The following is a 17,079-nucleotide window of genomic DNA, read 5'->3' as shown; positions in this document are numbered from 1 at the left end:
TCTTCCACTTAGGTTTTTTTTTTAATCCACCAATATTGTGGCATGTATCAATACTTCATTTCTTTTTATTGCCAATATTTCATTGTATGAGCATACCACATTTTATCTATTTCATAAGTTGATGAATATTTGAGTCGTTTCTACTTCTTGGCTGTTGGGAATAATGCTGCTATTGGGGTGCCTGGCTGGCCTCGTCAGTAGAGCATGCACCTCTTGATCTTGGGGTTATGAGTTCAAGCCTCACATTGGGCCTCTAGCTTACTTTAAAAAATAATAATGTTGCTATACCGTTTGTGTACAAGTCAAGTAGAAACATGTTTTTATTTCTCTTGGGTTGTATGCCTATATTCAGTCATACAGTAATTTCATGTTTAATGTTTTGAGAAACTGCCAGGCTGTTTACCATAGTACCCACACTGTTTGCATCTCTACCAACCTTGTCTGTTATTAATTCCAACAGAAATGGGAGACCACTTTTAGTTTGCCTCTTAGAGGATTAAGCTGGTAGAGCAGCTTCCAGAAACAATTTACTTTTGAAAATTTCTGAATTTGTTAATCTTTATTGAACATTTGTTACATTCAAGGCATAAATCCGCAGAACAAAAGTTTCTTTGAATATTTTCCACCTGGGATGGATAAATGAATGAACATTAGTACTTATTGTCTGCCAGTTACTGATTTGTGTCTTTCTTTTGGCAGCCTCCCGGGCCCAACAAGGAGAGGTAATGAGGTTAGCATGTCGTTTGGATCCTAAGACTAGCTTCCAGATGGCTGGGGAGTGGCTAAAATATCAGCTGTCAACTTCTGTTGATACTGGATCCGTGAACTGTAAGGTTTTTTTATTTCTAAATATTAGTGAAGTATTGTATCAAATATACATAGGAAATAAGCCTTGTAAGCCACACTTCAGAACAACATGCTAACAGCGTTCAAAAATCATGTTTAAATTATAGTAAAAACATGTCCTTGTCAGTCTTGCCTTCATTTTTCTTTTCTAAAAAAATCAACCAGTTGGTCATTGTTGATTATATTACTTCAGTTTAGACACCATTTTATTAAATTGCATGTCTAGACTTTTTAAAGCTTTTCTACTAAGTTTTTGCATAGAACCACTCCTAAACTCAGAAAGAATGCCTCATTAGGCATAATAGAAGCAGTACAAGGACTTTCTGTATCACTCAGCCACCTCAGAGCTTTTGGAAATGCTGCTTTATACAAAATCAAAATAACACTTTTGTACTCAAATGCATAAGCTGGGTAACTTCTCTGTATTCCATATCATCTGTCTGTTGTCTTACTAATTAATGCATGCTGTGGGTGACAGGAGAAGGTATAAGGCACTCCTTTAGAAATGTTCCATATTTATAGTCAGTTACTAGCTACACTAGTTAACTTGGTATATATGGGATTTAACATTCTGTTTTGGGTATTTACAACTGACTCTCAAGGTCCGTGGTATCTGGTTAACTTGAATGTTTGTAGAGGCCCAAATATGTTGCACCAAGATAAAGCTAGTAAATGGGAATACTATATGGAAGCAAGAAAAGAGGATAAATCTTTTCGTCTGTACCTTGCTGTTTGAGTGATGTACGTTGATGATACCTATGAACTTGAGGGTGGCACAATTCTCTAGAACTTGAAGTTGTCAGGAGGCTCCTAGATATGAAGCAGCATTTTGTGTCTTATACCAGTTTTTCATGGAAGGATTCTTTATGGTCTCAAATATCCTAATTATTTAGATTCTCATGGACAAGTTATAAAGAACAAGGAAGGGAGAAACTAATTGATATTTATCAGTTACCTATGATTGACCAGACACTGTTTCTGATGTTTATGTTTATCCTCATTCAATATTCAAAGTGGGCTTTTTTTTTAAGATTTTATTTATTTATTCATGAGAGACACAAGGGAGAAGCAGGCTCCCTACAGGGAGCCCAATTTGGGATTCAATCCCTGGACCCCGGATCACAACCTGTGCCAAAGGCAGACGCTAACCACTAAGCCACCCAGGCATCCCTCAAAGTGGTTTCATAGATAGGACTCACAGAGGTGAATTTTGACAGCTCATTATGGAAGGTGGAGGCAGGATAGGCCCTCTCTCTACTTTTCATTCTTTTTATTCCCCAGGCTGCGAGGGATTCGATTATTTTGTTCTTTCAACTGTGAAATTAAGTGGTCCCTAAGTCCCCATTATCTCTCTGTGTCTTCTGTGATCCTGCAATTGTGTTTGCACACTCGTATGTGTTTGTGTTTTACAACTCTGTTCTCCTACAGCTGGAACTGGAGAAGGTGGCCTCTGCTCCATCTTCTCATCTTCATTCGTGCAATGGGAAGCCATGACTTTTTTTTTGGAAAGTGTGATCAACCAGATGTTTCGGACATTAGATAAAGAAGTAAGTGTTTTCTATCCTGATTGCATAATGATTTTGATTTTTTTTTTTTTAAGATTTTATTTATTTATTCATGAGACACACAGAGAGAGGCAGAGACATAGGCAGAGGGAAAAGCAGGCTCCCTGCAAGGAGCCCAGTGTGGGACTTGATCCTGGACTCCAGGATCACGCTCTGAGCCGAAGGTAGACACTCAACAGCTGAGCTGATTTTGATCTTTTTAGAACTGACAGAAGAATAGGAAAATCTGTGGGTATGCATCTCACAGAAGAGGAAATGTTGAATCAGAGAGATTAAATAACATACTCAAGTTCAAATCTCTAGTAAACAGCAGGGCTGGGCCCCAAATTCAGGTTTGACTCCAAGCCTACAGTGGTCAGTATTTATGTTAAGGAGATAGTAAGACAAGACTGTTCATAACAGTGAAGTACAGGTAAGATGACTATTGCAGGGAGAACAGCAAGGGTAATCTTGAATTGAAAGATCTTCAGAGACATTTGCCATTAAGTACTCTTTTAGTTTATATCAGATAAACCCAGTGTTCTTGTTAGCTGATCAGTGTCCTCTTCCCTTAATGATCTGAATACAGTGGTCTTGTTTTGTTTTTTTTTTTTAAGATTTGTTTATTTATTATTCATGATAGAACACACACACACACACACACACACACACACACACACACAGAGGCAGAGACACAGGAGAAGGGAGAAGCAGGCTCCATAACGGGAGCCCGACGTGGGACTCGATCCCGGGATTCCAGGATCGCGCCCTGGGCCAAAGGCAGGCGCCAAACCACTGAGCCACCCAGGGATCCCAGTGGTCTTGTTTTTGTATGCTTCAGGTGACCTATCACCCTTTCTGCCTTATTTTTTTTTTTAACTATTTATTAGAGATAATGAGAGAACATGAGCAAGGGGAGAAGGAGAAGGAGAAGGAGAAGCAGACTTCCCACTGAGCAGGGAGCCCAACATGGGGGCTCTCCAGGACCTTGGTATCATGGTCTCAGCTGAAGGCAGATGCTTAACGGACTAAGCCACCCAGGCACCCCCATTATCTACCTTAGATGCAGCTGTAATTAACTGGGTTAAAGCATTAGATTGCTCATTTCAGGATGATTACGTTTTAGTATATTTCAGGTTAGTTGTTAGAAAAATCTAAATCCCTTGAAGATAAGTGGGATATAGTATATTTTCTCACAAATGGCATGTTAACAAATTAGAACTTATAATCATTAACTTCATCTACTTATATATTGATTTGAGTTTGAAATGATGGCATTCAGAGTTTTTCCAAAGTTTAGGAAGGAAATCCTTCTTGGATCCTGCATTTTTTACTAAATGAGCCCTTTGTCATGTTTAGGTGGGGACTATCTAATCAAGAAAGCCCTTTATTAAATCAAGGGAAATGGCCCTGGGGTTTCCTTTCCTGCCATTTTTAAAGATAGACACTGATGGATCCACATATTTGGGTATGATCCTGCTGGAAATCAAAAGAATGAAATGGTTAGGATTTTTCAGATATATTTGTCTTTAAATTGTATGAAAGGACTGGCAGTATTGGGCACTGGGGCATGGGGGGTGCCTAGTTGGTTGTAGGCTGGATTGTATGATATGTCCTTGAATATGATGATATTTGGTCAAAATGCCCAATATTAGTTGGTCAAAAGGTACAAAAAGATTAGATAGCATATGAGAGAAAGATATGAGCTGGGGACAAAGCAAAGGTAACAATTAGAAACTGAGTAGGAGTCAGAAAAGTTGATGGGGAGAAAACAGAACAGGGATCCCTGGGTGGCTCAGTGGTTTGGCGCCTGCCTTTGGCCCAGGGCCCGATCCTGGAGTCCCGGGATCGAATCCCGCGTCGGGCTCCTGGTATGGAGCCTGCTTCTCCCTCTGCCTGTGTCTCTGCCTCTCTCTCTCTCATTCTCTCTCTCTCATAAATAAATAAATAAATCTTAAAAAAAAAAAAAAAAGAAAACGGAACAAAATTCTTTTCCTCAGGAGAATCCAATTTAGGCTTTTATTAGTGACTTAAAGTAAACTTTTGACTCCCAAACCTTTTGTTCTTCACCAAAGTGAAATGGGTCAGAATGAAGCATTATTAATCAAGAAAAGTGAGTTTCTGATGAATGTGTGTATGATGAAATTACTCACTACTTGTAAAGGAAACTGTAACACTTTATATGTCCTAGGAGTGTGCAAGTGACAGATCTTAGCCTGTTACATTCTCACTTGCTACTTTCAGTTTCTGACTCTGCATCATTGCTCACTTTCTTCTCAATCCTCACCCTCATGCAGGGTCTGTCAGAGGAGCCTGGTTGGTAGCCTATGAAAGAATTTGACTAAGAGATTCTTTGGCTAAAAGAGCTTTGTTTTAAAGATTTTATTTTTATTTATTTGAGAGAGAAAGTGCACAGAAGGATAGGGAGGAACAGACGTAGGACTTAATCCTAGGACCCATGAGATTATGACCACCAAATAGGCACCTGGGTGGCTCAGTCGGTTTAAGCATCTACCTTCGGGGAGGAAAAAAAAAAAGCATCTACCTTCGGCTCAGGTCATGGTCCTGGGGGTCCTGGGATTAAACACCACATTGGGCTCCCTGCTCAGAGGGGAGTCTGCTTTTCTCTCTCCCTCTGCCTGCCACTCCCCCTGCTTGTGCTTGCTTTCTCTCTTTCTCTCTCTCAAATAAATAAAATCTTTTTTAAAAAATAGTTTTTTGAAAAGCTATTCCTCTCATTTGTAGTGGCATTAGCTGAGTTTATATTTCCAGAAGACTCACTTTGGCAATGGATCCATATAGGGAATAGCTTTAGAGGGGGAAAGAATCAAATTTTTTGAAAAAGACAAGGGTTGATTTGCCTCAGATAGTAAAATATAAAGCTGTGGTATTTTATTTTTTTGTATATTTTTTATTGGAGTTCTATTTGCCAACATATAGTATAACATCTAGTGCTCATCCCATCAAGTGCCCCCCCCCTCAGTGCCCATCACCCAGTCACCTCATCTCCCTGCCCACCTCCCCTTCCACTACCCTTTGTTTGTTTCCCAGAGTTAGGAGTCTCTCGTGTTCTGTCCCCTCTCTGATTTTTCCCACTCATTTTCTCTCCTTTCCCCTTTAAATCCCTTTCACTATTTTTTATATTCCCCAAATGAATGAAAGCATATAATAATTGTTCTTCTCTGATTGACTTACTTCACTCAGTATAATACCCTCCAGTTCTATCCACATTGAAGCAGATGGTGGGTATTCGTCATTTCTAATGGCTGAGTAATATTTTAAAGGCAGAGTGTGTACTGACATTAGATATGGTTCATTGGGACAAAATAGCCCAGAAACAACCTGGGGTATATATAAGCATCCCAAAGAAATTGAGAAGGATTTGATAATTGAATAAATAGCATTAGGTAAAATTAACTGTTTGGGGAAAGGTCCCTAAGTTGAAAAACAATGAAAGTAATCACAAAAAAAGTGAATGGTTTTAACCACTTTTTAAAAAACATATGAAATAAACTTTGAAAGGCAAACTTGGAACAATATTTGCAATAAATATGATGGGATTAGTACTCTTACTATAAAAAAAGTCTATTTCCTAAACATTGCCTTTTGAGTACGATTGATATCACAACATTGGAGAATAATTTGACAATATCTAGTTGAAAATGCCTAGCCTTATAACCCAGCAACTTCATTCCTAAGTGTTCTGAAGAAACTCTGTATCTGCATTGAGGCACCAACATTCTATAGAATGCTTGTGTGTTGAGCCAAGGAAAAAACTTAATATCCCTCAATAGATTATGCAGAATAGATTATAGCAGTGAAAAGGAACTCGGGTATGCTATGGATAAGGATGATTCTTTTTTTTTTTTTTTTTTTAAGATTTTTATTTATTATTCATGAGAGAGGCAGAAAGAGAGGCAGAGAGAGAAGCAGGTTCCATGCAAGGAGCCCGATGTTGGACTTGATCCCAGGAATCCGGAACTCACCCTGAACCAAAGGCAGATGCCCAATCGCTAAGCCACTCAGCTGTCCCAAGGATGATTCTCATAAACACTATGTTGACCCCAAAGCATACAATTTTCTGTGTAATTATGAATATATACATTTGTGACAGAAGTACACAGAAATGATGGAATCCTTGACATTGTGAACACCAAATTCAGGATAGTGGCCACATCTAGGGCTGAAGAAGAAGATATGTACACAGAGCAGCCACTCTATCAATAACATTGTACATCTCCAGGTCGTCACTTGGAGAGTTATTAAAGTATTGCTTATACTTTTTTAAAGGTCTGGAATATTTCACAATAAGATTTTGTTCTTTATACACAAATTAATAAAAGCACAAGAACCCAGTGAAGAAAGAGACAAAAGATATCAGATTTATATAGAGAAGAGAAACTAAAGTCATTAATAAATATGAAAAAATTCAGTCCTCATTAGCAACTGAAGAAATACAAATTTTTTAAAAACTATTTATTCATGAGAGGCAAAGACACAGGCAGAAGGAGAAGCAGGCTCCCTGCAGGGAGCCCAGTGCGAGACTTGATCCAGGACCCCGGGATCATGACCTGAGCTGAAGGCAGATGCTTAACCACTGAGCCACCCAGGCATCCCAAAATGCAAATTTTTAATAAACTCTTTTTATTTACTGCAAAAGCTTTAGAGAATAAACTCAAACTGCTGCTGAGAACATGGTAAGAAGGGCATATTGGTGAACAGAGAATCAACTGATAAAACCTGTAAAGAAGAAAAACAATTTGACTTAGAAATTTTCATACCTCTTGATTCAGTAATTATAGCCATCCCCAAAAGTCTGTCCCCCAAATGAAATAATCGAAAATGTAGCCAAAAATTTTTCCCACAAAGATGTATTAGCACTAATGAACAGCAATGTTCTCACTTTCTAGTATTAGGAAAAGCCACATTCTTAAGATGGCATGTGGTAGCGTCATTTAGGAAACGTTTTAATAACATGGGGTAATGCTTGAAATTTCCAGGTTGAAAAGCAGTATATAAAACCAAAGCCTAAAGGAAATTTTACCAGAAGTGCTTATCAGCCATGTCAACATCCTTTTCATTGTCTGTAATGCAGGCAGTTCCTGTTAATGATGGAATAGAGCTGTTGCAAATGGTCCTGAACTTTGACACCAAGGATCCTCTCATCCTGTCCTGTGTCCTCACTAATGTCTCAGCACTCTTTCCATTTGTCACCTACAGACCAGAGTTCCTGCCCCAGGTCTTCTCTAAGGTAAATTCCATCTCCTTTTTAAACTTTGGTTGGATATTTTTGAACTAATTTTTTGAGACTGTTTTCGAGAGTCTTTGAGACAAGCCAATAAAACCATCATTTAGTCATTCATCAGGTATTCAATACTTACTGCAGATCAGGCACCATGCTGGTAGAAAAGCCTCACTTCCCCTCAGGCACTCTCTTTGGAAATAAAATCACATAACAGTTGTTGTACCCATGTGGCATTATAATTAATAGACAAGTGTACTGAGAAGTGGAAGAGAATACCTAAAGAAAGGGTCTCAGTATGCTGTCAGTTTATTAGAAAGGGATTTGTGAGAGGGATGGTTGGTGTGGATGGTTTGTGGGTTTCCAGTTTATGTGAGTAGTAGAACAGTACCTGAGTAAGAATAATGGAATCCGTAGAATGAGGAGGAGGGATGAGTTCAGTTTGGGAATACTACATTTGAAGTGTATGTACAACATCCAGGAGAAGACACTTTATAGTAAATTGGCTATTTGAAGTTAAAGGTCTAGAGTCTCAAAAATACAGTATTAAGGTGGCATTATTGTAGAGGGGCTTAGAGCAGAGGTGAAACCCTAGGAAGGAGGGTGATATGAATGTAGAGTTGGACATGTGGCTCAAGCAGGGAAACCTTGTTAATTACCATCACTGGGGGGAGGAGGGTGAAGAATGAGAATTCCCCAAAGAAGAATAACGGTAAAAGTAGATAGGGATGCCTGGGTGGCTCAGCGGTTGAGCATCTGCCTTTGGCTCAGGGTGTGATCCTGGAGTCTTGGGGTCGAGTCCCACATCGGGCTCCCTGCATGGAGCCTGTTTCTGCTTCTGTCTCTCTGTGTTTCTCATGAATAAATAAATCTTAAAAAAAAAAAAAAAAGGTAAAGGCAGGTAAATGACAAAATGTCATGCTACAAAGATCAGCAGAACTTCATAAAGATAGGCTCATTTATTACAACAGAAATTCTTTAAGAACAAGGCAATATCTATTGGGTTTCTTTTTCTTTTTTTTTAAGATTTTATTCACGAGAGCAAGAGAGAGAGAAAGCAGAGGGGAGGGGCAGAGAGTGAAGGAGAAGCAGACTCCCTGATGAGCAGGGAGCCCCACACAGAGCTCAATCCCAGGACCATGAGATCATGACCTGAGCCGAAGGCAGACACTTAACCGACTGAGCCACCTAGACACCACTTCATTGGGTTTCTTGATTAGACCTTTGTTAAAGTATAACTCCTTCCTGGTGATTTAGGGCAGTAGTCAACGCTGTATTAGGTTAAAGAGTCGATGAGAAGTTACACAGTAGAATCAGAGAGAGTATCACTATAGCTTGAGTGTTTGGCTGATAGCTTGGATTGTTTAGGGATTCTCTAATCTCCATCTTTATAAAACTTTTGATGGTAAAGTTGTGAATTCAAGCCTCTTGCAGAGTTATCTGAGAAAATGAGCCTCTGAAACTTTGTAACACCAGTTGAAAACCGTTTTGTTAGTATATTGTTTATACTTTTGAGATTTTGTTGGAAACTTTATGCTACTATTTAAAAATACTTTATGCATTTGATACTGATGAGTAACCTTTTCTTTCTTACCTTTAGCTATTTTCATCTGTCACTTTTGAAACTGTTGAAGAAAGTAAGGTAAGACCATTTAATTCAACCAACAATTCCTAACTTCTGGAAAGCGAAAGTATGAATGCTGAACACCTAAGTCTAGATTATTGTTTTTTTTATAGGGAGAAGGGGTTAGTAAAGGCAGGAGATGGTCATACAATATGGTGTTTTATTCAAGAGATACTCTAAGGCAAAACAGTGAACATGGGGATTCATAGTGACTATAAATGTCACTTCATTAAACTCCCATGTTGTGAAAATTGATTTGTGAATTTGCCTCTGAAGGAAATATTTTATGTGATTCTATGCAGCATCTGTAAATTACATTAAAATGCTCCAAGTTTCTTGACTATGTCTTCTCAGGCCCCCAGAACCCGAGCAGTGAGGAATGTGAGGAGACATGCTTGTTCCTCCATCATTAAGACATGTCGTGACTACCCCCAGCTTGTATTGGTAAGCCACTGCACTCTGACCAAGTAGCCACTGAGACCTATCAAGTTTAGTTACATTCCTCTACAAATCCAGCCCTAATTATACCTCACATAAAGAGAAAACTGGGAACTGTAGCTTCGTTTCAAATAAGCATTCTTGAGTTGGTGCCTTCTTCCTCTCCTACCTGGTAGTGGAGTCAAAAATGCAGATACATTCCTTCAAAAGGAATAGTTCTTTTCCAATGTAGATGACCAGATTTTTCCTGTCAATGTACACATCTTTCCTGTGTGCTGTTGTTTACTGCCAAATGGTGTGCCTAATCTTGAGAGAAGCCAGATGCAAATCCCAACCTCTTTTGGAGGGTTTCTGTAGGAAATTTAGTACTATTCCAGATTAGAAATAAGCCAAAAATTTCTTCTCTAAATACACAGTAGTTATGTGTCTAATGATATAAATAAACAAGCTGATTTTTGTCCGTGAATATATTATAAAATTGAAATAGAAAAAAGGACCTATTGTTTTCACAGTTGTAGTATGGGAAAGTAAAATTACCCAAATATTCAAGACATGAGCCATCTGCATAAATTGCCTTGCTTGTTGAGGCAAAAGAAGAGCATTATAACTAAATGACTAAGTGACAGTCTTACAGGCCTGACCTTCCTAGGAATGCCTTGATTCTCTTTCCACCTTCCTTGAGTGACCCACCTCTCCTTAAAAATTAGACCTTCACCACCTTTGGGTTTTTTTCTTTGTAATCTGCAGCCCAATTTTGACATGCTTTATAACCATGTGAAGCAACTCCTCTCCAATGAGTTACTCTTGACACAAATGGAGAAGTGTGCCCTCATGGAAGCCCTGGTTCTCATTAGCAACCAATTCAAGAACTACGAGCGTCAGAAGGTGTTCCTAGAGGAGCTGATGGCACCAGTGGCCAGCATCTGGCTTTCTGAAGACATGCACAGGTAGAGGAGAGCGTTTGCCCCAGACCCTCACTGCACTCGAGTGCCCATTCTAGATTCTAAGAGCTGGGCCCAGGGGGCAGTGTAAGGATATCAGGGTGTAGTGGCGCCCCATCAGTGACATCTGAAGTCTTCCAAAAGCAGTCTTTTATTCTCTACCGAGGTGTAGAGAAAGGGAAGAAATGAGTAAAAATGGATAGTATAGTCATGAGGCTGCAGAGTACAACCTGCAGTGTCTGCATGGCAGCCCTAGCCCACACAGAGAAGTGAGAGCAGCCAGGAGGGGCCATACCACATAGGTGCCATACAGACCCTCACTGTGCCCACGTAGCATTCTCAAGCTTGCATCCTTTTTGCTAACGACATTTAGAAGTGGGAAGAGAAGTTTCAGCCTTCAAATGACAACTGACAATATGATTAAATTCCTCACTATAACAACTGCTCTTTGGGGCCAAATAATCATAGCTTATTAGCTTTTGTGGAAGAAACTGTCTTCTTAAAATCACGATATGACTTGCCTTTCCCACTCCAACCTTCAGAGTGCTGTCAGATGTTGATGCTTTTATTGCCTATGTGGGTGCTGATCGGCAGAGCTGTGACCCAGGCCTGGATGATCCCTGTGGTCTAAACCGTGCACGAGTGAGTACGGCTCTTCTGGGAATGGGAAGCTACAGTGGCTACAGGTAGGAGTAGGGTGTTACCATTTGTAGAGTTTCTTACAGATTTATGTTTTTCCTGTGTGTGTGAGAAATCTGGGAGTCTCCACTTCCCTAAGCTTCTCCTTTCTTTTCTTCCTTAGTCTCTTTTTTTTTTTTTTTAAGATTTTATTTATTCATGAGAGACACAGAAGCAGAGACAGAGGCACAGGGAGAAGCAGGTTCCATGCAGGGAGTCCAATGCGGGACTCGATCCCAGGACCTCAGGATCAGGCCCTGAGCCAAAAGCAGACGCCCAACCGCTGAGCCACCTAGGCATCCCTCTTCTTTAGTCATTCTAGTTCCTGAATTAGTTCCCACAGCAGAGTGGATGTTCTTTTCTTTGAAGTCATTATTTTGGCTTTAAGGATCTCTAAATAGTTCCAAAGACCAAAGGTGTAATGAGGAATTAGGTCAGCATTGGGTCAGCAGTGGGAGTCCTCCCTGCCACTGCTGTCTGGCATGTAGTGTCCTAAAGATGGTCTGACTTGTAAACTTAGACTCTTCAGTTCTTCACTATTCAAATAAGCATTCTTCCTGGCTCCAGTATTGGAAAAGTCTTACTAATTAACCTGGCAAGTAGTAGGTTGGTTGGGAGTACAATGAGTGAGGATAAGGGCAGGAGCTGTCAAGTATGAAGCTGGAGGGTATAAGGTCAGCCAAAAATAAGGTGAAATATTGGCGGTATAAACACTTGGTTGTGAAGCATGTCCAGGCCACCTTCTAATTGGGATCCTACAAGAGACTCACTGTAACCTCTGAAGGACAGCCTCATGGAAAGGAAACTTCTAGAGCCTACCACTGGTCCTGAAGATAGAAATGAAGGGACCCTTCTTAAACTGATCTCAAAAGAAGGGACAGGATGGGGTGGGGTCCTTTCCTTCTCTCCGGCCTCTGGTATCACATTTGCTGTAACCTTGCATATGTTTAATAACACTTTTGATTTTTCTTCCTCTTTATGTTTACCTTTTGTTTTATGTTTTTCTATAGATGAGCTTTTGTGTATATAGCATTCTGGGTGTTGTGAAACGAACTTGCTGGCCCACTGACCTAGAAGAGGCCAAAGCTGGGGGATTCGTGGTGGGTTATACGCCCAGTGGAAATCCAATCTTCCGTAACCCCTGCACAGAACAGATTCTGAAACTTCTTGATAATTTGCTTGCTCTTATAAGGTGAGTTAGAATAATGGCTTTTCTATTGTTTTATTTATTTATTCTTTTACCTTAAGGACCTCAAAAGTGTAATCTATTTGTATTCCTTCAAATCATGGTGGTTAGTAAATGAGGGATTAGGTCTTGTTTCTTTCCCAGTTGGGGTCTCCTTTTTAAAAATAACACTAGTCCTCACTTGCATAAGTCTTGTGTTCCAAGTGAGCACATGGAGGCTGATTCCAAAATGGCTTTTCTCCTTTTGAGGCTCTTCTCTGTGTTCTCCTACTTCCTTATACTTTATCTCAATTTTTTACTTTAGGTTTATATGTCCAAATTTTTGCCACTAGAGGAATTGTTCATTGGGAACGGGACACTTGCTTTCTTAGTGGTGCTTCTGGTTGGTATATAAATGAGCTCGTCTGAATTTATCAATAACAAGACTGCCCTCAAATGGACCAAACATGCAGTGGTGCACATGACCAAGGAACTTGGTATATGTTCCCACTCAGTTTCCTAGGTCTTTAATTCTCAAAGCTGAATCCTCAGACCAGCAGCATCAGCAAGCCACTGAGAGTTTGAAATGCAAAATCAGGGCCCCACCCCAGATATATTAAATCAGAATCTGCATTTTAGCAAGACCTCCAGGTAGTTTGTGCGTACATTAAAGGTCACTGTTCCAAATCACATGAGTTTACATATTCAAATGAAAGTAGGCCAAGCCTAGGCTTACTGTACCTGAGGTATGTTTGATGATTCAGGGACACACTACAGAGAAAGTAGGCAATGGCTAAATTCAGTTCTTACTGGCCAAAGCAAAGTTTGATTCTTTTTTATTTTGTTATTTTAAAATATCTTACTCATTTATTTTGAAAGAAAGCACAAGTAGGGGGAGGGACAGAGGGAAAAGCAGACTTCCTGCTGAGCAGGGAGCCCAACCCAGGGTCCATCTCAGGACCCTGAGATCATGTCCTGAGCAGAAGGCAGATGCATAACTGACAGACCCACCCAGGCACCCCTTGATTCTTTTCTGTATCTCATAGTATTTCTGAGTCACAGGTTAGTGCTCTTTTCCTGTGGTTTTTGGCCTCTTATTCAGGGTAGAAGAGCAAGCATCTCAACTGAACAAAGCAAATTACTCATTTCTCTGGGGCACTGTGCTGTCAGAGGGTTTAAGTTAATGTTGACCAAGATATTTTGAAAAATCTTCACTATAGTTATCGAACAGTTTCTTTTGAGTACTGTGCATCCAGAGCTATTGGAGTTTTATCTTGTTTTTGTAGTAATTTCTATCTTGAAGTATAATGTAAGGGCACAAGTAGATATAAGGAAAAGACAGGAATTATAAGTGCCTGTAGTTGAATTTTCACAAAGTGACACATCCATGTGATCAGCACCCAGATGAACAAACAACCTTAGCATACACCTCTCTTCGGTCATTACCTAACCCACAAGAGTAACCAGTATTCTGACCTTTTCAGCATTTTGCCTGGTTTTCTGAGCTTTAATAAATCGAGTCAGAAGCATGCATGCCTTCATGTTTGGCTTCTCTTGCTCAAATGTATGTGAGAGTCATCCAAATTAGTGCATGTAGTTGTGGTTTGTTCATTTTCATTGCTGGCATGGTAATCTATTGTGTAATTACTGTGTCGCTTATTTATTCATTTAGAATTGGTGGACTTTTCAGTAGTTTCCAGCATTTATTGTTACAAATACTACAGTAGTACTGCTGTTAGCATTCTTAGAAATGTCTTTTGGTATATACATAGTTTCTGTTGAGTTGGAATAGAAATCCTAGGGCAGCCCAGGTGGCTCAGCGGCTTAGCGCCACCTTCGGCCCAGGGTGTGATCTGGAGACCCGGGATCAAGTCCCTCGTCGGGCTTCCTGCATGGAACCTGTTTCTCCCTCTGCCTGTGTCTCTGCTTCTCTCTGTGTCTCTCATGAATGAATAAATAGAATCTTAAAAAAAAAAAAAAAAAAAAAAAAGTAATAGAAATCCTACACATAAGAGTAGAATTCCTGGGTCATAAGGTATGTATTTTCAGTTTTATAGATAGAAACAAATAGTTTTCTAAAGTAGTGTGCTAATTGACATTTCCACCAATTGTATATTGAAGCTGTGAGTTTTAACTCCTTGTCAAATACTCTGATAACATAAGCCACATGTGGCTGGCTCTTAAGCACTTGAAATGTGACTAGTCTGAATTGAGATAAGCTGTAAGTGTAAAATACTCAAATAGGTACAGATTGTACAAAACTAAAAACTTTTATTACCTAGTTTCTTTTTCTTTGCTGAGCAATAGTTTTCTTTTAATGTGGAGGCACAGAACCCTGGCTTGCCAAGTGTGTTATGAAAAGTGATATTTCAGGAGCCTAAACATCAGTAGGGGTGGTAAAAATGTCCCTGCTGTGAGCACCTGATTGGAAATCAGAGATAGCAAAGCAATATATACTCTGAGCCCTCCTGCCCTGGCTTTTGTAAATTAGAAATGAAGCCACCATGGTACCATCATCTTCTTGAGCAGGAGGAGGGGAGACCATGAGGAATACAAGATTCTCTTGAAGAGTCAGGGATGTTTAACATCTAATATGTTAATATCTGCTTTTTAAATTATAAATTGAGGTCGAAATTAAAGGATAATCAAATAGATATAGCTTGTTTGCTCCCTGTCATACTTGACTGAATCAGGAAGAAAGATTTTATCAGAGATCATTTCATAGTATTAGCCATCTTCCCAAACCACCAAGAAAGACTTAAATTAGAAACTAAAAAGGTGGCAGACTGCAGTTTTTCAGAGTAAGAGGTACTTACCTCTTTTACCAATCCTTGGGCTCCACACAGCAGTAGGTAAGGCTAAAGCAGAGTTTTGGATGGCCTCACAAAATAGGAGCAAATTGACTCCAATGGCATGATTAAAGGATTATATACCATGACAAATGGGATTTATCCCAGGGATATAAGAGTAGTTTAATGTATGAAAATAAACTAATGTAATACATCATGATAATAGAGCAAAGGAAAAAACCCACATGATCATTTTAATTGAAAAGGCATTTGACATTTGCAAATCTCAATGATAAAAAATCTCAGGCATTTGCAAAATCTCAATGATAAAAAATACTCAGCAGACTATGAGTAGAAAGGGAACTTCTCAACATGGGCTCCAGAAAGTCAAAACAGTTTTGAAAAAGAACAAAGTTAAGGAATGCAACCTTCTCAATCTCAACTCACTACAAAGCTACGATTATCAAACTAGTTTAGTGCTGCCTTAAGGATAAATGTAGGGGGATCCCTGGGTGGCGCAGTGGTTTGGCGCCTGCCTTTGGCCCAGGGCGCGATCCTGGAGACCCGGGATCGAATCCCACATCAGGCTCCCGGTGCATGGAGCCTGCTTCTCCCTCTGCCTGTGTCTCTGCCTCTCTCTCTTTCTCTCTGTATGACTATCATAAAAAAAAAAAAAAAAAAAAAAAAAAAAAAGGATAAATGTAGAAATATGATCCAGTCAAAAAATGGTCAAAAGACTTGAATAGACATTTCTCTAAAGAAGATAGGCAGAGGGATCCCTGGGTGGCGCAGCGGTTTGGCGCCTGCCTTTGGCCCAGGGCGCGATCCTGGGGACCCGGGATCGAATCCCACGTTGGGCTCCCGGTGCATGGAGCCTGCTTCTCTCCCTCTGCCTATGTCTCTGCCTCTCTCTCTCTCTGTGACTATAATAAATAAATAAAAATTAAAAAAAAAAAAAAAAAGAAGATAGGCAGATAGCCAGCAAGCCCATGAAAAGATGCTCCTCATCATTAGACATTAGGGAAATGTAAATCAAAAGCATAGGATGCCACTTCACACCCCATAGGATGATTGTAATAAATAGTAACGATAATTTTTTAAAAAATTATGGGGCACTTGGAGGCTCGGTCAGTTAAGTGTCTTTTTTTTTTTTTTTTAAGATTTTATTTAATTATTTGACAGAGCACAAGCAGGGGAAGCAGCAGAGGGAGAGGGAGAAAGCAAGCTCCCCAGTGAAGCAGGGGCCCTGACATGGGACTTGATCCCAGGATCCTGGGATCATGATCTGAGCTGGAGGCAGATGCTTAACTGATTGGGCCACCCAGGCACCCTGATTGTCTACATACTTTTAAAATGGTTAATTTGGGGGGTGCCTGGCTGGCTCAGTTGGTGGAACATGTGGCTCTTGATCTTGGAGTTGAGAGTTTGAGCCTCACGTCAGTTGTAGACATTGCTTACAAATAAAATCTTTTTTAAGAAATTTAAAAATAATAAATTAAAAAGATAAATTGGTTAGTTTTATGTTGTATGAAATTATTTTTTATTTTTTTTTTTTAAAGATTAATTCATTTATTTATGATAGACATAGAGAGAGAGAGAGGCAGAGACACAGGAGGAGGGAGAAGCAGGCTCCATGCCGGGAGCCTGACGCGGAACTCGATCCCGGGACTCCAGGATCACGCCCTGGGCCAAAGGCAGGCGCCAAACTGCTGAGCCACCCAGGGATCCCCTATATGAAATTATTTTAACAAAATAAAGCTAGGGACACCTGGGTGGCTCAGAGTTTGAGCGTCTGCCTTCGGCCCAGGGTGT

General features: G+C 39.9%; 1 protein-coding gene across 2 annotated transcripts in view; it reads left to right on the top strand.

Annotated features, from left to right (window-relative positions):
- XPO5 (exportin 5) overlaps positions 1–17,079 on the top strand; it is a 50,495-nt gene that overhangs the window by 17,147 nt on the left and 16,269 nt on the right. For both annotated transcript variants that reach the window (XM_025990965.2, XM_025990964.2), the window contains 8 exons: positions 700–828; positions 2,275–2,393; positions 7,486–7,641; positions 9,233–9,274; positions 9,611–9,700; positions 10,442–10,641; positions 11,178–11,277; positions 12,324–12,505. In XM_025990965.2, coding sequence (XP_025846750.1) covers positions 700–828; positions 2,275–2,393; positions 7,486–7,641; positions 9,233–9,274; positions 9,611–9,700; positions 10,442–10,641; positions 11,178–11,277; positions 12,324–12,505 — 1,018 coding nt within the window. The remainder of the gene's footprint in view (positions 1–699; positions 829–2,274; positions 2,394–7,485; positions 7,642–9,232; positions 9,275–9,610; positions 9,701–10,441; positions 10,642–11,177; positions 11,278–12,323; positions 12,506–17,079) is intronic.

This window comes from Vulpes vulpes, chromosome 1, assembly GCF_048418805.1.
Source record: "Vulpes vulpes isolate BD-2025 chromosome 1, VulVul3, whole genome shotgun sequence".
Lineage (NCBI taxonomy): Eukaryota > Metazoa > Chordata > Mammalia > Carnivora > Canidae > Vulpes > Vulpes vulpes.
Note: the sequence above shows the minus strand (reverse complement) of the source record. Positions and strands in the feature narration are given on the sequence as shown.